This window comes from Centroberyx gerrardi, chromosome 1 (genome assembly GCF_048128805.1).
Source record: "Centroberyx gerrardi isolate f3 chromosome 1, fCenGer3.hap1.cur.20231027, whole genome shotgun sequence".
Lineage (NCBI taxonomy): Eukaryota > Metazoa > Chordata > Actinopteri > Beryciformes > Berycidae > Centroberyx > Centroberyx gerrardi.
The window spans coordinates 13,747,149-13,771,740 of record NC_135997.1 but is presented as its reverse complement, the minus strand read 5'-3'; the positions used below and the strand labels follow the sequence as shown (position 1 = coordinate 13,771,740).

The 24,592-nt window shown below is 39.9% G+C and overlaps 2 protein-coding genes across 2 annotated transcripts; both read right to left on the bottom strand.

Annotated features, from left to right (window-relative positions):
- Nucleotides 1-10,373: 10,373 nt before the first annotated feature.
- slc25a22b (solute carrier family 25 member 22b) lies at nucleotides 10,374-16,533 on the bottom strand. Its single transcript, XM_071917192.1, has 10 exons — nucleotides 16,514-16,533; nucleotides 16,244-16,369; nucleotides 15,997-16,052; nucleotides 15,783-15,873; nucleotides 14,057-14,114; nucleotides 13,024-13,084; nucleotides 12,771-12,924; nucleotides 12,510-12,664; nucleotides 10,995-11,070; nucleotides 10,374-10,527 (listed from the first exon to the last, which is right to left on the bottom strand). The coding sequence occupies exons 1-10, from the start codon at nucleotides 16,531-16,533 to the stop codon at nucleotides 10,374-10,376; spliced, it is 951 nt and encodes a 316-aa protein (XP_071773293.1).
- Nucleotides 16,534-21,388: 4,855 nt separating this feature from the next.
- Nucleotides 21,389-22,384, bottom strand: saa (serum amyloid A). The gene is made up of 4 exons (XM_078284827.1): nucleotides 22,299-22,384; nucleotides 22,109-22,208; nucleotides 21,809-21,952; nucleotides 21,389-21,525 (listed from the first exon to the last, which is right to left on the bottom strand). The coding sequence occupies exons 2-4, from the start codon at nucleotides 22,194-22,196 to the stop codon at nucleotides 21,389-21,391; spliced, it is 369 nt and encodes a 122-aa protein (XP_078140953.1). The 5' UTR covers nucleotides 22,197-22,208; nucleotides 22,299-22,384.
- Nucleotides 22,385-24,592: the final 2,208 nt, after the last annotated feature.

The window sequence follows — 24,592 nt, the reverse complement described above, 5'->3', positions numbered from 1 at the left end:
ACATCTTTTTTTTTTAAAATCACAAGCTTGCTAATCTGTGACAAATCAACAGAACTCTCTATACACATTGCCTTGAAAGTGAGCCCATAGAGCACCACCTTGAACTTGCTATGAGATATCAAAATAAAGTGCAGATGACATGAGCTACCTTCACAACACATTTACACAAAGTGAGAGTTTTTTTGTTGTTTTTTTGTTTTTTTTGTAAGTGTGAATTTCTCACACATCATTTTGGTGATCTTTTTGGCTTTTATCATCTCTTTGGAGCGCCTCATGGTTAGATGCATCACAAGAAAGTAATTTTTCATTTAGTCTCCGGTTATTCATCTGTGTAAGTTACCTATTACTGTGACAATACTGCTGTGACTCATCTATCTTATTTCATGAAATGTACGTTTCAGGAAATGCAATTTGGACATCAGGGGAAATTGTCGCAAATTGCTTACTTGACGTCAGTTTTGCCATTTCCACTAGGTAGTCTTTCATGACAAGCCACCTATCTTGCCACTTTGTTTTAGTGCTGTGGCCCCAAGGTGACACTTGCCAGTAGAAGCTGATATCAAAGTCAATGTTAAAAACCGGTAAATCTAATCCCTCTGAATGAGCAGCCATGAGAACTTTTCCAAAAATAAAACTTGGAATGATAGAATAACGATGCTGCATACACAAACAGAAGATTCTTGAAGGTGTTTTGGATGCACTTTTGTGATATTTGTGAACTGAACTGCAGTCAGTGGGACCTGAGAGGAAAGTACAACCCAACACTGAAATACGGACAGGTTCAGTAAATGGGTTAAAAAAAAAAGTAAACATCAAGGTCATGATGGGATGAGACTTCCCTGATGGGATGGGAGAGACTTTTGGGATGGGGGACATTCTGAGAAATAGGGCAGGTTTAGGCCATTTGCAGTATATAGGCTCCAAGACAGTGAAGATTTGTCACATTTATAAAGGTTTTGTAAATAGTAAAGTACTCAATTTTAGCCCTAACATTCATCTTGAAATAGATTATCTTTGTCAGAAAAAGTGTTTTTCTGCGTTGCCCAGCCTATCCAAGGTAATTCAACATGACAATGAAGGCTCGAGGCCTATAGGCTATAAAATTTTGATAATTAATGTAAGCTATTGATCTGAATCATTCTGACACGATAGACAGCCTAAGCAAAAGAAACCATCTGTTTCTCTCGGGTTTAAGTGGCAGAACAGGCTGTAGCCTTATATGAAAGCTGACATCTTTAATGTGTCACATCTATATATTAAGTTACATTGTTAGAATAATAGTGGCTTGTCAGAATTACAGATTTACACTCTATAGATAGCATAAAGAGTAGGCCTATATCTAGTTTCTTCATGTTTTCTCGCCATCACATTCTGTTTCCTCTGTTCTGCTTCCATTTGCTCTCATCATCTTTATGTCACTATGATGGATGATCATTACTTGAGGAAATATATGGGTCTACTTTTAATGTTTTTTTTTGTTTTGTTTTTTTGTGCATTTTTGCATTTATTCAACTGTGCCTATAGAGAGACAGGAAAGACTGGGAGAGAGATAGGGGGATCCGACAAAGGACCTGGTCCAGATTCGAACCCAGGACATCACAGTTACATGACATAGACCGCTGATCCACCGGGACGCCCCACATGTGTGTCATTTTTAAATCAGAAGAATATCAATGTCAATATCAGCTGAATGAAAGAGGCATTTCCTGGCATTTCAAATACTGTAGCTATTATTATAATTATTATTATTATGTTGTGTTCATTGTTGTTGTTATGAACCAACCAAATTGCTTCAGTTACATAGGTCAATATAATAAAATAAAATACGGCGTTCTGCTTCAATATGGCACTAGGTTCGGTAGACATATTCCACTTTTTTGTCAATGCCTTTGCACAGGCACACCTCTCTCTCTCTCACACACACTCTCACTCACTCTCACTCACACATGCACGCACACAGACATGTGCACACACACATGCGCACACACACACACATACACAGAAAGAGACACTCACTCAAGGCTGTCATGTAATCATGAAATCACTTCTAGTTGCAGATGGTGACTCATCTCTTGTCCCCGGTGAAACCATATCTGGCAATGATGCCATGAGACATTTTGGATGAGGAACCACTCGGTGTGCCACTGTACAGGCTTCCACTCGCCGCATGGGAAACTCCTTACACAGCAGCGCGCTTTACAACTGGCGAAAACAAACATATTAGTCGCCTTTAAAGGTTGACAATGACAGCTGCAGATGAAAAGAAAGGGGCTGTATTCCCTTACCTGCAATATCATATCAATATCAGTATGATATTAAGAAACAGGAAAAGGAAAGAATAGTAAAGATTTCTGCTAAGAGGTTTCTATAGTACTGACAGTGTGGGAAAAGTTCTTGTCAACTAAGAGCCTGGGATTCTGGCCAGCTAATGTTTCACTGTAGCACCAGGAACTTCTTTTACTATTCCACTGACAGGTTGGGAGTCCTCAACACTTAGCCCCCATATTCAGATCGACTTGTATTGACATAAAAGCACTAAATGTAATTAAATATGGACAGATCTGATACAAGACATAGGAAAATAAGTTAAGTGGCAGGTCCCCCACAGTGCATATCATGGTCATAATAGAAGTACACAAATCAGTCATTTCAAATCATGCTGAACTCATCACATCGGAGTACAGTGAGCACAAAACAAGTCCTGTCGGTGTTTGGGTAAGGATGCATAAGATACAGGCTGCGTCATGCCTAAGGACATTCAGAGGGAAATCTCCTTCAGCATCAGGTGTTTGTCGGTGACCTCGACCTCAGCTCAAAGAACAGAGAGTAAAAATGCCCTCTGTGGCAGAGAGGCAACAAAACGCTCACGCTGTTTACTCCATCATTACTCATCGTGCCTACGTTGGGGATACAAGTGTTCGCTTCATTATTCCTCGTCTGGTCCCTAATTCTTCCTTCCGATCACGATGGAGGACACCGATCGTGGCGAGTCTGTTAGGCGACAACACAAACACACGCGCCTCGTAGCCACACAACGACACAAATACGGTAGGCTGCTCGTTAATATGATGGAGAACGGATGACCTTGTGCGTTTAAAGTCAGGTCACCTCGTGCGAAAACGACCGTGGATGCGAAAATCCACAATAGATTCACAACGAGCACAACAAGTGCTCAAGTGCCTGTCTCACAGACCAATTATGATCAGTCACTACATTGCCGCCTTAGATGTATGCAACATCCCGTATTGTCGTTGCAGTACAGGCTTTTTGGTGCGTTTTGGTGAATGATACGCCTATTGGCGATAGTAAAATCAGCAGTTACCAACAGCTTGTTGGAATGACCCCCAGCATCATTACTTGAGACCAACATGACATACTCAAGGGCGTTTGGCAACCAACGCGAGAGCTTTGAACTAAAGGGAGGCAGAGAGCCTGGATTGTAATTATCCACTGATGGCAGCTGATATCTTTTGCTCACCTTTGCTGTTATCTTCTTCTCTGTTCAGATGCATGACTCTTCTGACCATGTACTCATTTATTTTTTTTTAACAAAGCTGTGCTCTTTCCACAGAGTTCTTAAGGTAAACTCTTATTCCAATTTTGATTTGTGGTCCTTGCCCGTGTATTGTCTTGTTCGGCTGGCACGCATGGACGCGCCTGCACTTGTGCGTCCTCCTCGTGTTTTGCTGGAGCAGGTAGTCTAGGTGATGTTGGAGTCTGCATGTATTTTGCCTCTCTCTCCTCTCTCTCTCTCTCTCTCTCTCTCTCTCTCCCTCTCTCTCTCTCTCTCTCTTTCCCAGCTCAGAGTCGCTCAAAGGGATGGTCGCAGTAAAGGTTGTAGGGAGGAGACGGCAGACGGGCGGGGTGACGTGAAATAAGTCGGTAGGAGGTAGTCTACTCACAGCTGGAGCGAGGAATCCGCGCGCCCTCAATGCTGCCCATTTCCTCAGAGGTTCCCACCTTCACCACCACATCTCACCGAGCCATTTTGCGCTCACTTTTACTTGGATAGGTATAATTATTATGTTACTCATATGGAAATGTTAAAAGAATTATTGAAAAAAAAAAAAAAAAAAGGATTTGACTATTATAAATGTGGATATGCCATTATATTGTCCTTATTAACATAACAGCAACATACTGTAGCCTCTGTGGTCATGAAATGCTTCTTGTAGCCACCTTTTTGTCGGTAATTATGGTAATTATGACAGCTATCCAATTCCTAATTGATGCATAGTAAATTTCATTGTATAAGTCTGTCGCTGATGGCAGTGACAGGGCGCCTATTGTCAAGCAGGTGGAAACAAATGCAGAGAGGAATTGGCTGTAGTCACATCAGCAGGGATTTGTTTTAACTGATAGCAACATGTGTACATTTATTTACAGTCAAGCATTGCCCACTTGAGAAAATTGCGCTTGATGACATGGTTTGAATATAAATATATAGCTTAATATATGCGACAGGTTGGAATCGCTCGGTGTTTCCCAACAACAGGTCCCAACGGCAGTTTCCCTAAAGCAGCTCTCATCTCAAAAACTAGCATCATCTTTGTTCGGGTGGTTTTACTATGGAATAAATTGACCTTAATGATACGACGCGTTTGGGAATCCCGGCCGGGATGCCTTTTACGCGCAATCTGCTGAAGTTGTTTGTCGCTCCCTCATATTTTAGTAGGCGATGTCTATCAAGGTTTTCATTCGTGTGAGTTTAATGATATTGAACCGATCCGTGTGCGTCCATCAGGATCATCATACCATTACAGCCAGACAGTAGGCCTACAGTCGGTAAGGCACATTTACTCACCATGCACGTTTGCTCGGAGCTACATGAATAACATGGCTCACTGGCGGTCTCTAGTGTTACACATAACTCAATGGCATTTCCCGGGTTCATGGAGATGCTGTTCTGTGGGTCATCAATTATCCCGTCCATCATTATACTCTTATATATTTTAGAACAGGGTCAAAGTGTAGTTGCAAATAATTCTTACCGTTTCTTTCAACCTGCTTAGAGATGGCTGGGGTTTATAATAATAGACTTTATTCAGACTAGATAGTACTTTTCAAAACAGAAGTTACAAAGTATACAAACAGGCAGTAAAAGGAACATGGCAAAAAGAAACAAAAACAAAGGAAAGGAAAAAATAAAGTAGCATATTAATAACAATGATGAAATCGATAAAATTGTATTGTATTACGGTACATTTCGAATGTCAGGACAGTTGTCAATCGCATGAAAGTATATTAAATTGACTTTAAAATACTTTCCTGCCATTGTCTGAATTTTATGGTATTCATTATTGTCCTCACTGGCACCCAAATTTGCTACCAAACATACCATAAAAAGTACTTCCTAAATCTTATTTCATGAATCAAAAAACCCATCTAACGTATTAATAATGGAATAGCTTACTCTTCACTATATATAGAGGTTACTGCAGGCAAAAGCAGACTACATTAAATTAGGCTTGGATTAACCAGGCTCTGTGCACTTTTTCATAGCCCCACTTTTTCAAAATCCTGGAAACCCATTTTGTATGACACCATTTCAGCTAGAGAGCTCTTCTACCTAACAATAAATTGACTTGTTGGCAAATGGAACAATAAAAAGTGACTTCAGTGAAAGACCATCTCTCTCTCTCTCTCTCTCTCTCTCTCTCTCTCTCTCTCTCTCTGATAGGACCTCTGACCTTCTATGTGATTTTCTGTGTCTATGCATAAAGCGGATCCTCTCCCAACATCGCCAACATTGATTCCAGTGTTTCACATGCATGGATTCTCTTTAATCCATTGCATACATACTGTTTTCATTCCTCAGAAAATTTGCTCTAGGTGCATCAGACATTAGACAGAAAGAGCTGCCTGCTTTTCCTAGTCCAAACTTCTCATTGCATCAGCTCTCTCTCTCTCTCTCTCTCTCTCTCTCTCTCTCTCTCTCTCTCTCTCTCTCTCTCCTTCTGGGATGAATATTTATTAGCCTGTCACGTTGTCTTCTCTGAACTCAAAACAACACTTTCATCACAACACAACTCCAGCAATGCTTTAATCCTCCAGGGGTTTGCATTGACACCATGTCATGCTGCACCCAGAAGATTTGCTCCCATTGCCAATCTGTGGGATGCGTATGTTTGGTTTGTGTGGATGTCGTGTCTGTGGAACTATAAATGCAAGGCTTGTGAGCACTTGCAGATTACAAGTCATTTCAGAACCATTATATGATGATCATCAACATCATCATTATAAGCATTAGAGCAACACTGCTCTGCTATACATAGAAGCCGCAGGCAGACTGTACTGCATTTGCCTGCACATTTAGGCAATAGGCCTCAGACATAACAGTCATATATGTAAGAGCAAGATCAAGTCAACAAGTATGAGCAAGACAATACACTGCTGGTGGTGTAGACAACAACTTAGAGTTCAATGTAACAGTGGAGATGAAGAGCAACTTCTGCTTCCTCTCCTTGCATCATATCTCTCGCTGCAGAAGGTTGCCAATCTCCCTCCTTGAAATAAAGAGCGCAGCTGTCGGTGTCAGTCAAGTTCTTGGTCCCCATCATCTTCAGCACCTTTAAATCATAAAGCCCAACAGAGGATGTTTTTCCTGCATCAACTGAAGAAATGAAAAGTGCCACAACCAATTCCGTTCCATTTCTACAGGTCAAGAACATCAGCACGTCCTCCTCCACAGTCTGGTTTGCTTCTGCCTTCCCTTCAACTCTGGCCAATCTGCAACATATCATCCACACTATTGCAGGGTCACTTTGGCAGCTTCCCCACATCAATGGATTTCCACAATGTCAGAGTAAGGAAAAGGACAGGGAAGATAACCCATGACCCTGCTCAGGTAGCAGAGATGGTAACCTGTGGAAGTCTACTATCAGGTATACAAAAGTGTAGCAGACATCTCAAGACTTTCTGGAAGCCTATGAAAGTAGGATGAGAGGAGTAATAATCCCCAGATCACGGTATAAAATGGGAGGAAAATGTATTCCAAAAGAGAAAGAGTCTAAAATAAATGAATTTCAGGCCATATGCCTCCTGAAAGTAGAAGGAAATTTTTGCTAATTGACACATTAGTGCAAAAAGCAGGAACACCAGGCTTTGCGGGGTGTTATGAATACATAAGCACGATTTTGCATTAAATTCAATCAGCAAAACAATAGAAGAGATTTCCATATTGTGTTTCTAGACCTCAGTGCTACACAACCTTCTGTGTGCAGCATTTGACTCTTTAGAGTAGCAAATGTCATTGAAAAAAATGGTTAAAGCCTATTTCCAAGACACACAATGGCAATAATAAAAATATTCACATCATGTCCTTTTGCCATTCTCTTGTGCCACAAAATTATTTCAAAATGCATATATTTTAGGGTGTTGGATCTGAGGTCTCCGTAAGTGGAGAGGAAATTTGAGGAATTTAGATGAAGGTCCTCTGTGCCTCTGCGGTGCCACCATGCAAATTCGCTTCACAACATAGGAATTTACCGCAATTCAGTAGCGCCTGAAAATTGATGTGATAGCAGAGTGCACAATCTCCCCTTTATTATTAACTATGGCAATGCAAAGAAGTGAAAATGTGGGATTCGCTTCCCATCCATCAGGGTTATCACATATGGATAACCTGAAATGGGCTAGGATGAAAGTAAAAACCATGCAAATCAAGAAGAATCTCTACTATTCAGGGGAAAATGTCAGACAAGAGACTCTCCTTTGATGAAAAAGCAAAACCCCGTCTAAATCTTAGGAAGCTGGTGCAACACCAACCGTACAGACAAAGAGCAGATTGAGGCAGGGTGAGATAAAAGCCTTGGAGAGTATAGACAGGTCAGTGTTACCAGGCAAGCTGAAGTTTCAGTGTTTGGGTAAATGGTAATAATGGATAATGATGTGTTTTGCTGAATCAAACGTACACAAGACTACTGCACTAATGGACACTCACCACCACTGCCTCTATACAGCAAAAACATACAGGTCAACGCTCCTAATGAGAGTATTTTTACATACATTGCTATTAATTCTATCATTTTGCAAAGCATATATAGACTTTTGTCTGAATGAATGTCTTCCACTATCTCACTTGTACTATATGAGGTTTTGTATGTCTTTGTACCATGTGCATTGTGTATTACTGCTTCTCCCTCTCACTTGTATTTGGTACTTGTCATGTTACACAACCATGTTATCAAGACAAATTCATTGTACATGTTGTGTACTTGGCAATAAAGCATCTCTGACTCTGATTCTAATAATGTCTGCTTGTCACATATATAAAGGGCAAAGGCTATGAAATATAAAGGCTTCAAACCTTTCTTCACTTTCTCTCCCCTGGAACAGGATAAGAAATTAGATTACTATGGTAACATTACTTATGGAGACATCCATATCCATTCATGAATCCAGACCTGATGTGATAACAAACAGGTCACTGCTCCATCACAGGGCTATAATACAAATTGACTGACAGTCACAGTTGCATTCATATTCGCACCTATGGGTGATTTTGAGTCTCCAACCACCTGACTTGTATGTCTTTACAGAGGAAACCCACACACAGGGAGAATATGCAAACTGGCCATCGTTCTTGCAGTGAGGCGACACTGCTAATCACTGAGCCACTGTGCCACAGAGCCAGAGTAAGTCCTTTTCACTGCAGTTAGCCTATAGGCTACAGCTGAGCTGATCCAAACTGCTCTAAATGGAGGAGCTCAATGTTAATCATCTCTACCTTCTGTGGCCACTGTGTCTGACAGCTCAGATCCGTGCGCTGCATGGACAATTGACCCCTGGCTTCTCATTCTCAACCTCCAGGCACAATCACTTCTCACCTCTTAATCGATGGATTTATCTTCCTGCCCAGATTTAGTTGAGTGATTCAAGCTGTACATCTCTATTGCTCACTCAGTTCAGTTCAGTTCAATTCAATTCAATTCAGTTCAATAAGCTTTATTAGCATGGTAAGATATCTCCTATATTACCAAAGCAATTATACAACAACATTAACAACAGAATACAAAAGAAATATAGACACTTGAGTTAACTTCGAACCTTCAGCATTCAAATTCAAAACCAGGTGGAGTTTTTCAATAAACACAAAAAGAAATCCTTACAGGTGCAATATTCATCCTAGTGTACATTCAACGTGAGAAAATATATTCCATATCTTAGGTGGCGGGACCGTCTTTCCTCAGGCTTATTTTTCTCACAATAAGAATGATATGTTTTGTTCATTACAAAGGGTTTGAAAATCATTATTATTGTTTTATTTGGGGGAAGAATTGCTGCTTATATCTTTGTATTTTTGATAACATAATGGGATGCAGCTCTGTCTCCACCTCTCCTTGAGAGCAGACTCTCTCTCTCTCTCTCTCTCTCTCTCTCTCTCTCTTATTCCTAATCTCCTTCAAAGAGCTTTGTAGAAAGCCCATCAGACAAGAAAACACTTTAGTTGTTCACATAATGTATGTTTTTTGGCTTTGGCGTGAACAGTATCTATAATAGCACAATAAGGAAAATACACAAAAGAAGCCACTTAACAAAGCAATTAGGTAAATAGATTACACCAAGACAGTTCTCAGCAATATGAACATAGATTAAACCCATCATTAATGCAAAACCACATCCATGGAGTTATACATGTTTCAAACAAATGTCTAGGGGGCTTATGGTCCGCTGAAATGTTTTAATGCAGTTTCCAATGTACCAGCAGAAATACTTGGATGCCAGCAAAGTTGTAGGTCCCTCCAAGTCAAAGTCATTTTTTGGGGTTTCAAGATGTTACATATTAGATCATTGTCTATGCGTCACATTAAAGAGTAATTAAACCCCAAACACAAATCTGTGGTGAAGCCTGACACCTAATGGTGAAAAGTAGGGTACTAAACTGGCCATCTGCTATTGGCTGATCTTTGGTGCCAGGTGATGTCACCACCTGCTGTACTCTGTAGAAGGTGACACCAAAGGCCTGGCACCTACTTTTCACCATTAGGTGTCAGGCTTCACCACAGATTTGGGTTTGGGGTTTAGTTACTCTTTATAATAACTAATTAATAACTAATTATATTTAAACAGAAGAAAACAGATACATCTCAATAAACTAAAGCATTACAGGAATGCCAACATATAAAATACAGTCATGCTGGTACAGGTAACTGATCTAAAGAGCAGGGTCAAAGAAACCTTGAAAAAGTTTTTGAACAAGTTAAGATTTTTTAATTACAATATTTAAATTGAGAAAATAAGCATCACAAGGCTATACAATTGAATTGTGTAATGTAAAAGTCATAGACACAGAAACACACACACACACACACAAGAATGCCCTCAACCCTCAGTCGAGGCCCTGCACATAGGCTTTATATCTAAGCACCAGATCAGTTGTTCTGTTGAGGCAAGAAGCCAAGGAGGAACTCTCCGACCCCCAGAAAGTAGACAACCTGTGCGATGCCGAAGAGCGGGGCGATGACCAGCGCGCGGCAGTACGCTCCCTTCAGGAAGGCAGAGGGACCCTCATGTCTCAGAATTCTCCTTCAAAACAAACAGAGGACAATTTGAAACCAATAAATAGTATAAATTAGCACAGCAATCCGGTATGAGCAGACCAGAGCCAATACCTTTGCTGAATATCTTTTATGCCTCCAGCTGGGTTTTCAGTGTGGTTCCCTAGTTCATAGTTCATCACATCCTTAATTTGCACTGCTTAATAAAATCATCAGAAATGGACGCTGAGAGCAAAATGAGATAAAAAACAAACAAAAAACAATGTCTGGTGGCTGAATAAAACTAATTGCCAACCTTGCCCTTTAGATCACATCTTGGTGGTTGTTCTATTTTTCTCTAGCCTAAATTATCATAGAGCTAGACCTTTATTTACCCAGCTATATTTTCTACATATTTTCATAGCAAATTGCTTCTCTAATTGGATGCATAAAGGAACGGGGAGAATAATGTGCATACAAAGATGTGTTGTCTCTGAACATGCTGTCAGAATATACCTGATGCAGTCTGTTACTCCACTGTAGGTTTCTTCCTGACTCCCTTTCGTCAAAGACTGGAGTCTGGTCTTAATCACTGAAGCACATAAAATATGATGTGCGTGTCAGTACTGCAAACCATCTTGTCATCTCACTACAGTAAATCAGTTTTTTTGTGAGGAGTACAATTCAAATAAAAACATATAACTGAAGAAGATGTTTCATATGTGTATGACAGGTGGGATATGTGTTTTCTAGTTTTCACATGCACATTATAAGTAGCAAATATACAAGATGTAATTTCTAACTGCTATCAAACTACTTCAAATTGTTCTTTAAGTTACACATATCTTCACACAAATATAATTCCTAGATTACAGATACAGCTCATGGATTTGTGGAAAGCAAATGATTTTATAATTTTGATTGACATACAAGTCATTGATTTGATTTTGACCCTATGGTATAATATGGTATTCATATTCTGGTGCGAGTCTGTACATTAATGAACTACCAGACACATGCCCAAGAATTAATCTTGAAATGTATGCCGATGTTTCAGTTATGTTTCTATTCAAAGAAACTAACAGAACACCTCAATTTAACCACCTCAATTTGCTTGACTCCCAGTTCACATTAAATATTAAGAAACTAAATGTGCTTCTCAACACAAAGGCTGTATGAGGAACAGTCACTCCCTATCAATCAATATTACTGTAATGTAGAACCAAAAGACTAAACCATAGAGGTCATATAGAGTGTCTTGGATCCCCAACATGGATGACCAAAGCAAACCTTTGATGTTTTGGATTGAAAAGATCATATTGTCCTTGTGATGGTGCTCTACTTTTCTTTCATTCTGTTGTGTTCTCCCACAAGTATTACTGGAAAAACCACATGGCCTCAAACTGGACAAACTGTGACCAAAAGTCTTGAATCACTTCACAGTTGTGCTCTGTGTTTGATTCACAATTGACTCATCCTAAATAAATACAAACTACTGAGTTTTAATAACGTCATTAAATTTAAACAGGTGTTCAGAAGCCTCAGCACTCTATCCCTTCCCTCCGTGTTCAAAATTTTCACTAGACTGCAATACCACAGCATTGCCACCATGGGGCAACATTTGGCAATTGTAAAGCAATAAGTTGGTCCTCCTCTTTTTAAGTGTCCATTTCTCAAACTCTTTCCCTCAAAATCATGGGGCATTCAGTGCATTAAAAGAAAGCACAAAAAGTTGCTCTTACTAAACCAATCAAGAAATCACTAATAACTGAAGTACTACAGAGATTTCCATGTTTTATTCCTGATGCTACTTAACATTTGCACATGAACTTATCACCACTATTGTTTTTATTTTATTTTTGATCTTTGCAATGCTTAATATTGGATATATATTTTCTATTTTCTGTTTAGACTCTATACACTATATTCTGTGGTATTTGGCATGAATTGCAATGTATAGTTGTATCTGTTCTAATTCAAATAAATAAAATATAATTACAAATACACACACACACACACACACACACACACCATCCACAGGGTTGACGGCCACAGCAGCAGTGCTGCCAGCGCAGCAGCCTGACAGGAAGGACCAGTAGAAGGGAGCAGGGCTGTCGGCTTCATGTCTGCCCAGACTGTTCAGGTTGGCAAACAGTGGGAAGTAGATGATGGAGAATGGCACGTCTCTGCCAGAGATAAAACATTCATAAACACATATTATTATTATTATGACTCATTCAATGTATGAAAAATGTCTGATTCTTCAGGGTTTTTTAAATTGTTAAATTTTACCTCAGCAGTGTGGCTCCTAGGCCGGTATAGAGCCCAGCGATGCCCTTAGTCTTCAGCAGCTCCCTAGTAATCTGCATGGCAGTGGGGGACTTTGCCTCTACTGGACACTGAGGAGAAACCTCAGCTGCCTGGGGCATCAGCCTTCTCTGAGCCTCTGGATTGGGAGGAACACACAGGTACAAACACACACTCACAGTTCTGACTTCTCAAGGCATTTGATGTGTTGGTCTGAGCTCTTCTCTGTCCATCTTACCTATCCTCCCTGCGTCTTGCAGCTGGATCTTTAGCATCTCCATGGGAGTGGTGACAATGACCTGGACAAACAGACATATACAGTACATGAAGACAAAGGAAACAAGCATAGGCATGTTGAAATACCTTTGACATTAGACACAAAGAAGTTATAATTCTTTGTTTTTGATGTGTTATTCATTAATCATTTCAAATGGCAGGAAACCCTCAAGACAAAAAACTGTAGCCTATTTATTCACCTACACTTATCTCAGACAAAAGACCAAATTTACCTTGTTTTACTTATGCTACTGCTTTAATGCTTAGTGGAGTGAAAAAGCATGTTTGTCCTGTATATGAGTCACTGAGGAGTCCATGTGTACAGTTTAGCCAAGAGAGACCACTCCCTAAATATTCATTCAAATATTTCTTTCAATTACAAATACAGCTTTTTAAATTCTATGTTTACAACCAATATTATGAGGTAATTTATGTTTAGCACTGTCATGATAAAAGATGCATCATTTTAGGATTCTCCAGAGCCAAGTTATGGAAAGTACTAGGAAATATCACCAATGGCTTCTTATAAGGGTATGATGCCTGGTAGGAAATATGGGTCATAGTTATTTTAACTTAAGCTAACTTAAGCTGTACATGAATCAAACCCAAAGCTGAACCATTATGCTCCAGATTTCCAACAAGGCCATGACACACAAGTAATATTACTAAATACAATACAATACAGAACTACCTAACAGTATTAGATAGTTTTGCTGACAATTACAACCAACAGTGTTTTTTATTATGCTTTTTTATAGCCTACTGAGTATGTAATGAAGACTTATTTTGTCACATTTTATAAGCCCCATGCAATTTGAGTTCTCAGCTTTTAAGTGCATAACACTCCTCCCAAAGGTTCTTAACACCAATGGTTATTATGCTCTGTATTAATGTCAGTGCCATAATCATTCATTTACATTTTAATTGTTTTACCAACATGGAGGCAGAGAATAGTTGGCTGGTTGACAGAGTCCAGCTGGACTTGATGCACCTACCTGACACATACCAGCACCACAGCCTGCCAGCATCTCTCTCAACAGAGTCAGCTTCTGACTGAAAGAGAGAGAGACAGACAGAGAGAGAGAGAGAGAGAGAGAGAGAGAGAGAGAGAGAGAGAGAGTGACAAGACATTTGAACGTTCTTTAATTAAACATTATGCATAACAATCCACAGAACAAAGACACCCACACACCTACACCTAATACACCACACACACACACACAGACACACACACACACACACACACACACACACACACACACACACACATGTACAAAACTACAAAAATCTATTAACTGTATCATAAAAAAGAGACAGAGAGAGAGGGAGAGAGGGAGACAGAGAGAGAGGAAAAAAAAGAAAAAAAAAGAGAGAGAGAGAGAGAAACAGAGAGAGAGAGAGAGAGAGATGATACATGTTGGTTAATTTCTCTCAGCTATAGTCCCAGGGACACATGGATATTATAGAATTATTATTAATTATTACATTATTCTCACTCCCCAGTGGCCTTGGTCATGAAAATGTCCTGCACATGTAAACAACACAGGTAAACACTTCTAACATACACCACTATACACACACTCTCAGGAGGAGGTTAATAATTCACCAGCTTGCATAAATTGGTCAATAATTCATTGGATATTACTTGGTTGCCATGGGGATACAAAGAGTCGCTAAAGGTTCATGGCACAAGATGTGTGCATTTATTCCCTATATTCACTATTACACGTTGTATCATAGGATACACTTCGTGGATATTGGTTGTGTTTTGTTTATTTTGTCTCATATGGAAAATATAGTCAACAAATACAAACAAAATCTCATGCGTTTCCTAGATGTTGCTATTTTGCATGTTCTTAAGCACATATTCAGCATGTGTAATTGTTACATTTAGCAGATGCAAGGGCTGGATAAGTCTATTGTATACTGTGAGCAAGCCTTCCAAGTAAATCAAGTAAGTCTAGATAGATGGCACTCAGTAGAGCGCATACCTCCACCAACACTATGCACTTGTCAATATATGCCAACTCCATATGTTGGATTTTCACCAAAAGTTAATAATTTTTTCCATGCCACATTACAAACTTGTTTCACATCAGGAGATGCACAGATTTTCATGACTGGACCTGAAACAGGACATGAGATCTGCCTGTTCAAATTCTAGACACTTTAAAGTATTTTAGTCGATTATCACAACACCCCATGGCCAATGAGCACTATATCTGTTCAGTGGCCATTAGGGTTGGCCTTCTAACACTGTACCAAGTTTTGGAAAATATAGCAGGAAATGAGCTCTTCAGTGCCTCCATGTTGTTTGATTGGTTGGGCCAATAATGGAGGGTTTGCCTCTGCTTATGTCTGCTGATAGGCCACAAAGTTTGATGGTGTTACATGAATCCGTTCAGAAGTTATATGCGTTTTTGTGAGAAGCCACACCCACTGTCACACCCCCATTTGGCCAATCGGTGTGAAAAGTTAAACTTGCCCCATGACCAAACTTTCCACAAAGTTTCATCCAAACTCCATTCATAACTTTTGGAGTTATCCTGCTGAAAGGTAAACAGACAAACAGACAGATGGAAAGGGGCGAAAACATAGCCCTCGTCCAACTCGGTTGGCGGAGGTAATAATAAGATTGGATCTATTGCAAATGAGTGGAAGATGTTATAGGCTGTAAATGATGGATGAGTCATGTGTGAGGCTCTCTTGCCCTTCACTCACCCATCCCTGGACAGATGATGACGGAAGAAATCATTGGCAGCCAGTTTGATAGCTTTCTCTGGTGTGACTAGAGCCAGGTTCACTGCTGCACCTAGTAGAAATTTGAAAAATGGGAAACAATAGTATAGAATTACAGTAATAACTCCAGGATAGCATGCATACACTCACACATACATGCACACATACACAGACAGATAGATAGAAATAAAAGTACCTCTGTACATGCCGAAGTATCCCTCTGAATGGACGGTCTTGATAATACAGTCAGACCTGTAGGAGGAACATAGAGATGTATTGCTAACATTGAACTGACAAAAACACACAATTATGAGAGAGTTTGATTGCACTCAAAGATAATGTGATGAATATGTGTGTGTGTGTGTGTGTGTGTGTGTGCGTGTGTGTGTGTGTGTGTGTGTGTGTGTGTGTGTGTGTGCGTGCGCGCAATTCACTGTGCCTACATAGAGGTGTAGAGCATGGAGCCATTCTTCTGGTTCTGAAGGCGGGTCTTGGCCAGGTCGATAGGAAACACACAGGTCACACCAACCAACCCTGCTATCCCGCCGTTTATTAGCTTAGCAGGTAGACTAAGACAGAAAGGCAGGCAGGTATGGGGGGGCTAAGTGTTAAAATCACATCTTTAAAAACACATTTTAAAATATTAACCTAAAGTACAGTTATCATGAAACTGTGGTAGTATTCACATCATTAGTCTCTCCACTTTACTGTACCTGACTTGCTTGGTGGCCATCTGGCTGAGACACAAAACTCTTTGTTTATCCGTCTCTTATTGAGTCTGATGTGGCTTTGTCTCCAAAAGGCTAACTGATGATGGACTATCTGGAAATAAACAGAGAAGAAAAAGGCATGGTTATACATATAACCACTGTTTCCTGAAAGAAGTGAATGAGGTACAACAAGGCTCTGGGGGGTGGTGTCCTCGCGGGACCCACCTGAGGACCGTTGGTAACACTTTACAATAAGGGCACATTAATTAACAGTTAACTAATGTGTCTGGTAATAATTTACTAATGGTGTTCATGTTAACTAAGGTATTAATTTATACATTATTTAATAGTCATCTTTATAAACTATTAAATAATGTATAAATTAATACCTTAGTTAACATGAACACCATTAGTAAATTACACATTAGTTAACTGTTAATTAAGGGTTAGTTAATGCTTATTAAGCATTAACTAACCCTTAACTTAGTGTACCCTTATTGTAAAGTGTTACCCGACCATTCTAATCAGACGAAGGTGATGTAGTAATCAGGCCGGGGCCTCCAGGTATATTCACTACATCACCTTCCCCATCCCCTTCAATTTGATACTGCTCTTTACCGAGCCCAAAAAAATTGGCTGAGGGGCCAACTGTTGTGCCTCATTCCCTTCCTTCAGGGAACAGAGTGGACCATTGCAGAACTCCAGCGAATTCTCCATGAGTGCGGTTTTTGTTTTTTCCACCCCGCCACCAAAACCACACTGCTCCAGCTCTAAACTAATGCCATTGGGGTCCTCCAGTTGCTTCCAGGTCAACAGGGTGATGGCCATAGCCCCACCTGGTCAGCAATTGCCATTTCCTTCACATGCCCCTGCTACAGCCACCGCTCCCAGCCTCAATACAGCCATCAGCCCTTACAAACCCCTAGTGAGTCACCTCCGTCTCCGCCTGTCACAACGGGCCTCCCCCTCCGACCCTCTCTTCACCACAGAGACTGGGTTCGTCACCACCTGGCAATGGTTCTCTACCCCTCTACTGAGCACGTCAAAATCACAACTCCTTCTATTACCCTAATAAACAATCTAAAAGTGTCCATCCTCGTAGGTGTGGTCTGTACCTAGTGAATGATGCGTTGACTGCTAGAGATGATGAGAGTGTATTCAGCTACACTTTAACAAAGCAAAATGATTCTCCACCAAGTTGAGCCACCGGAAATATGTTGATTGAGAAAACAAGTGATCTTGCCATTGTAAAATAACCAGGCACATCTACACAAATAATGTATAAACTATACGCCCTTCATATACATTAACATCAGCTACAAATAAAGAAACAGATTCAGAATGATATTATGAAGAAGTGGAAATTAAAGAGGAAAATGGGGCATCAAATTCCTACCCTGAGACTCCAACAGCACAATAGGCCTATGCACTACTATCAACCCCCCAACACACACACACACACACACACACACACACACCCCTCTTCTCTCTCACCAGGTTTGTAACAATATACTGGTGACCTAACATTTAGCTTTGTTCTCCTTATAAATAGACCTACTGTACTGATTTCTCAGGAAAGGTGGGCTGAAGTGAAGCAGAACAAGAAAGCCAGAAAGACAGAGACTGTGTGTTTGCCTGAAAGTTATTCACAACACATTGGGAGTGACCTCGTCTAGTGACACAAAAATGTCTGGTAATAAAAAATAAAAGACAACAGGAAACTGAATAGAAACAACAAGAGTACCCTGCCAGTAAAATATATTCTGGATCCATTTCAACACTATTTTAGTAAGTAGGGATGTTATCTGCAATTTTTTACACAAAATAGCCGACAAAATGGAAGCACCGTCTATGACCACCTACAAATCAAATAGGCATTGAGATCATGATCCATGACCCACAGATCCACCAATAAATCACTGCTGATATTGGTCTTATTAAACTGAGGCTCAGGCAGGGTGCTGATTCCAGCTGGCCATGTACTGAATCATTGTGCATTGAGTTGACTAATGGAACTGACACAGATGTAAACATTAATTCATTGCAGACTGTACAACCATCATCACCATTTGTCAAAGAAAATAATTTATTGAAATTCTAATGATAATGATTAGATTCGACTGATAGATAACTCATTAATTCTATTCCAATAAAATACTGTTCTAATTCAGGGAAGGCCACATACCTGAGTCAGAACACTGTGTAGATGAAAGCTGCAGATGAGCACAGTGGCTTCCTTCGGCTCATTCATTCTCTTGTTACTAAACCTCGGACACCACTCCCCCACACTCCGCCCTCTGAGTGTTTTTTCTGGACCAAATCTGCCTGCCTGCACATGAAAGCAGAAGCAGAAGAATCAGAATGAAAAACAGGAGAAACAGTACATAATGGTAAAAGAAGAAAGAAATAAAAGAGTGTCAAATGTGGAGCGAATGGCCACTGGTGGCAACAAAAAAACATGTGATATATACAGTATGTTTCTATATCTGAGTTAGGAAAAGCCACTGCGCCCAGAATCAGCATCATGGTGGGTGCAAAAGACACTGGTCATCACAAATAGACTTCCCATTTTCAGTCATGGCCTCATTAATCATATGCACTAGCCTATAGCCTACACATTTATTCAGTGCTTTCAGTCCCCAAATAATTTCTGACTGTTCTAAATAATAGATTAAAGTCTACAGGTGATCAAGCGTTTGTGATCAAAGCCCCTAAACTTTGCAACAACCCACCCAGGTAGACTCTGTATTCTCTTTTACAACACAAATGAACACAAATTTTATGAACTTGCATTTTATTGATAACTTGTTATTGATTGTATATACCTGATAAAGTAGGCTAATTGTTGAGTCATTGGTATTCATCAGCAGGGGATCTCAAATCCCCACTGATATATGGGGATACATTTTGTGCTATGGGGCAGTAAAAATCTGGATCCTTTCATGAAGCCAGGAGTGTGCAAATCTTCCCTTTATTATAGTTGATAAGTTGACACATGGTTTTGTTCTTTTTTTTTTCAGCTTGTGTGTTCATGACCACTAGAGAACGCACTGCAATTTACCAATAACATGTCTGGAGCCCTGATGGGCTCTAAACAGAACCTCCTCCAAAACCAAACTACTTTTACTGTAAAAAGTTGCTCTAAGTCAGTTGCTCATTAGCTACCTGGCCTGTGCATATGTAACCCATATAAATTGTACAACCTCATGATAGTTAACGTCTTGTACCGCCCCAATTCCCCTAGCGGGCACTATAACATTGTAACTGAGACACTACTCTTTGTTGTGAAGGAAGGTCTTGACCTCCATATGCAGAGCAAGGGAAAGTGAACACTCAAAAACATTTTTCCTAACCCATAGGCTATAAAAGTTCTTTTAAACAAGTGATGAGTTATATTTTCAGTTTCCGCCATTCATTTTGTGACTAAGGATCACCAGAAGCCTTTTTGTAGACATGTTGCTGTTCTCCTTTGGCCAAAATTCAAGTGAGTGTCCGGCGAACAAGTAAAATTCTGTAAAAATCACTTAAACAAACCTCCGTTTGAGAGGCAAGCTTTGGCAGATCAGCTATTCGTGAACTGGGACGTGATTGGCTGGACACCAAAATAAGTCTTTCATTCAAGACAAGTGAAATAAGAACTTCCTGAGGAAAACCATGACCCAGGATCACCTCATTGGCCATGCTCTGTATGGAGAGAAACAAAGCAAATGAATATCCAGATTTCAACAAACTGCTAATTGAGAAATTTGCATCTCTTATGGACAAATGAGCACACTGCATGCTTAATGTGTTTTATTGATGCTAACGAATGCTAAAGTGAAAAAAATAATAATAATAGAATAAAATAAAATAATATAAGACTTTCAAATTGCTCTACAACAACTACTCTGTTGTTTTTGAGCAGGAACTGATTATTTCACCACCACCCTACATCTGATCAATTTTGTGTAATGTCACCTTGTTAGCTAGCTAACTACAGCATCTGGTCAACTAGCTGTCTTGCTAATATGGCTAACATTACATGGCTAGTAGCTAGTGTTATTTGTGGCTAGTAGTTGCATGTACTGGTGGCGTGGAGTGTGTCCAGATTTGAACACCGGTATGGTAAAAACTTGCTTTGCGTGTTAGCAAGCCAAAAGCCAACTGTTTGTTCCATGACAATCCCGTCTCCATCCTCTAGGTGAGTTGGGGTGGATGTTTGTGGAATCTGTCTATGACACAGTTTGCCCCCCCACTATTGCCAACTTGGCAATTTTGTTGCTAGATTTAGCAACTTTTCAGAACCCACTGGCAACTTTATTTCTCAAAAATGACTAGCAACAAATCTTGAAACTTTTTCTAACCATGAAGAACAATGTTAATGTGTCTAAACCACAGGAAGTCTGATGATCACAGTGCTCCCCAGACACAGCGTAGCCCCTCCCTTCGCTGAGTGAGAGGACTGAAGCAAATATATTGATATGTAAATTAGTGTATGATGTCATCTGGCAACTTCTAGCCACTTTTTGAGCAGCCAATAGCTACTCTCCTTGGAAAAGAGGTGGCATCACTGTTCCCACCTGGGCTCCGTTTCTTGTATGTCACTTAATTAATCCAGGCTAATATGATACAAGCCAGTTCAAATTTCAAATTATTTGTATTTTACATTTAAAGTAATTTGATACACAGCACAGACTAAGACACAAGAGATAATTTCCATATCTTTAATGACCACAATTTTGCAGAACATTTGATAAATTATATAAATATAGAATTCATTTATTGTTAAATTTTGGATCTAACATGTTTCTGGTAGCGCTACATTAGTGTATACACAAGTGCAGCACAAGTGCTCAAAAAGAAGGGTACATTTTTGCATGGCTCTGGATTTTCCTATCCTCAGTATTGACCAGGAAGTCCTTCTGGTCTGTAACGGTTGGGATCACCTCCGTTGTGTCCCCAACGATTAGCGTCCTGATCAGCAGCAGAGTCCTCATGACCTCGACACATGGCTTGCTGCACCCACTCTGCCATCACTAAAATGGGAAAAGGGACTTTGAATATCTGTACTATCAAACAACATAACAATGATACTTTCAACAGATCTTCAAATTAGATCAGTCATAACATTCTCCAGACTGCAGAATTAACTGCATGTTTAAATAAAGAAATGTTCACAGAGTGTTTCTGTGGGTATCACACTGATTCTGTTCTCTTTGGCTATCAGGGTTAGAATTGAAACTCAAAAGAAAGATATCAAGTCCTCTTCGCCTGTTTGCCTCAATAAATGGCTGTTTTATCCACAAGACCTGACCTGACCTGACCTGATGACTTCAGCTGCCCATCTGCCTCCTGGTCCTCTCTGGGCGGCATCATGGTTTCCCCTGGCATGAAAGTATTTGTCTGACTCTTGCCAGTTTGACCCCCTCATGTCACTATATGCACGCCACATGTCACCAGCTCCTGAGCAGGAGGCAAACAGTGATGCATTTTTGTGAAATAAACAAAATAGTTCATAAAAACATGAGTCATATCATGAAAAGCACAGAATACTGGATATCTTACATGAAAATGATACACTTTGTTATTAAGAGGCCAGGAAAAGGTCAAGTTTCTAACCTTGAGCAGCTTCAACTGGAAACCGGTACCACTGGGCGTGGGTTTCCACAACTAGGATCAGAACAAGTCCTGCTAGGAGCAACTTCATGGTTGTAGATGTCTAAAAGGGAAAAAACAATAAGCAACTTGAATTCTAAATGAAAACTGTAAAAACTATGTACATATGCTTATGCCCTTCATTCCTCATTACCAATAACAATTAAAAGTTAATTTGCTGCTCGTGCAGAGTTTAGAGTAAGCCTTACAGGTTTGACTGGATCCTGGAGTATCTTGTCACTTAGGACTTTGCTAATCTGACTCCTCTTACTATCCTGGAAAGAGTTGGGATGTGAGGTTTCTAGATGATGGAAATTCCACTAGCTGTGAGGGCTTAAAAAAACAGAAATTTCAACAACAAATGTTTCAGGATATTCTTGTTCAACTGCAGTGATAAGAAAAGGGTCGACACGTCAGTGGATTTATGTAAACATCATGGGGGCAAGAGATTGCTTGCCACTGATCATCAGAAATAGGCTTACCATTTTCACAGTCCTGGCCTCATTAATCATTTGCACTACCCAAATGTATTCAGTGCTGTCAGTCTCCACATGATTTCTGATCATTTGACTTCCAAACTTTGGAACTACCTGTCCCTGTAAACTCTCTTATTTTATCTCCTCATCTGTATCCTTATCTAAGACCAAATAGAAAACTCATTTAAATGCACTTGCATTTGATTGCTAACTTTTAATTGCTTGCATTTTACAATAATTTGCCAAGAAAAGTGCATTACAAAAAAAAAAAAACTACTGGTAATGGGAGAGCCCCCTCTACTGGAGATCTTCAAAACATTAGATAATAGAACAAGTGTTTTGAAGATCTCCAGTAGAGGGGGCTCTCCCATTACCAGCAACATGTCTGGAGCCCTGGGGCCTATACTACGAAGCAGGATTTGGGGTTAGCGAGCTAGCTTTGGGTTTAACCCTGGCTTTTCGGTCTCACGAAGGTGGTTCACTTTTAACCGGGGTAGATCACCATGGTAACTTATGCTGCACGGCTAACCTGCTCCGGAGCAGGTTCAGTTCAGGGTATCGGATCAAAACGTATGAAAGGCCCGCCTTCTGACCAATCAGCTCTCTGGAAACAGGGAGTCACCATTCCTACAGGATCCCGATATGGACAAATATACAAATGAAAATCCCAATAAAAAACTGAAACCTGTTATTTTTGAATGAACAGACAGCAAGAAGTGCTGTTCGCAGGGCGACGTGTTTACAGACCAGTAGAATCACGTTGTTTTCCATGATAACTTATTATATCGGAGATATAGCAGGTAGGCTACTTAATTGACCATATTATTGATGGATTAAAGTTACTGTTGCATATATTAATTGCGCTGACTTTATTTAATTTGTTTCCAACAGTGTTTGGTTCAATGTCGGCTATTCATATTCCATTACCGCAGCCCCGAAGAACATGAGGCCGACTTTATGAATAGACAATCTTTTTACAGCCTCAATGTGTCCACAAACTATTTTATCAATGAAAAATATGCCCACTGTGTCCTAGTGACGGGGCAGTTCCTCCAGTAATCCTCTCTAGCCTTGGAAGCAGAAACAACTTACTTTTCGCGGTTATGTTTTGTAATGCTGACAGTTATTCATTATAAGACTTTGTTCTTCTTGAGAGAAGAACCCAATGTTAGTAGCTATCCATTTCTTTCCGATACCCATGTGTTGAAAATGTCAGCAGGAAATATTAGGGCTTATATCATCCTATAATTAGGTCTATTGTTTATGGCTTTTATTGTTTGATTAGCCTATTTTATTATTTTCGCCTATTTTTAGGCTATTACTTATTTTTATAGTTTTGCGCTTATATTCAATGTCCTTTTCCCCACTGAATCATATTACTTTTGCTGCACAACTATCTAATTTCCCCACGGGGATCAGTAGTTTCATTTTATCTTATCCGAATTGTCTGATCTGGATCTGTCTGTTGCATGTGATTGGCTATTTGTTACAAACCCCGCCTCTTTCATGTGAACGCGCTCATAGCTGGATAGGTAAATCCTGGGTTGACAGAGCCAGTTGATAACCAGCTACGTGAGACCGGTTATCAGGATCGCCAATGTTAGGTTTAGTGAAGCCGGCTAACTCAAACATACCCTGAATTGTGTTGAACTTGCTTCGTAGTATAGGCCCCTGAACCAATCTAAACAAAAACTTGGGATTACAAAATCAGGGGAAATACACAGTGACAGAAGACACAACATATTGCTCTCACAAGGAGCATGTTTATTTTATTTTTTCTTTTGAAACTGAAGCAAAAACCAAGCTACTCTTACTGTAAAATGGACAAGTTGTCCTATGGGAAACCCACATATTGGTCACTAAACAGAAAAGTTGTAATTTCTCAGAGGTCACAACTAGGGTTAGAAAATATTGCCTTTTTATTAAATATCAAATGTCCACCATAGCGATATGACCACAGCTACATGAAAAC

Excerpts from the sequence above, each read along its gene's own strand:
- slc25a22b (XM_071917192.1), bottom strand. The coding sequence starts at position 16,533 with ATGGCCACCAAGCAAGTCAG. Across the intron at positions 15,874-15,996 it reads ATACTTCGGCATGTACAGAG|GTGCAGCAGTGAACCTGGCT; the intron begins GTACTTTTATTT and ends AATTTCTACTAG. Across the intron at positions 12,665-12,770 it reads CTAGGAGCCACACTGCTGAG|AGACGTGCCATTCTCCATCA; the intron begins GTAAAATTTAAC and ends TATCTCTGGCAG.
- saa (XM_078284827.1), bottom strand. The coding sequence starts at position 22,196 with ATGAAGTTGCTCCTAGCAGGACTTGTTCTGATCCTAGTTGTGGAAACC. Across the intron at positions 21,953-22,108 it reads TCCAGTTGAAGCTGCTCAAG|GAGCTGGTGACATGTGGCGT; the intron begins GTTAGAAACTTG and ends CCTCCTGCTCAG. Across the intron at positions 21,526-21,808 it reads AGCTGAAGTCATCAGGTCAG|TGATGGCAGAGTGGGTGCAG; the intron begins GTCAGGTCAGGT and ends TTCCCATTTTAG.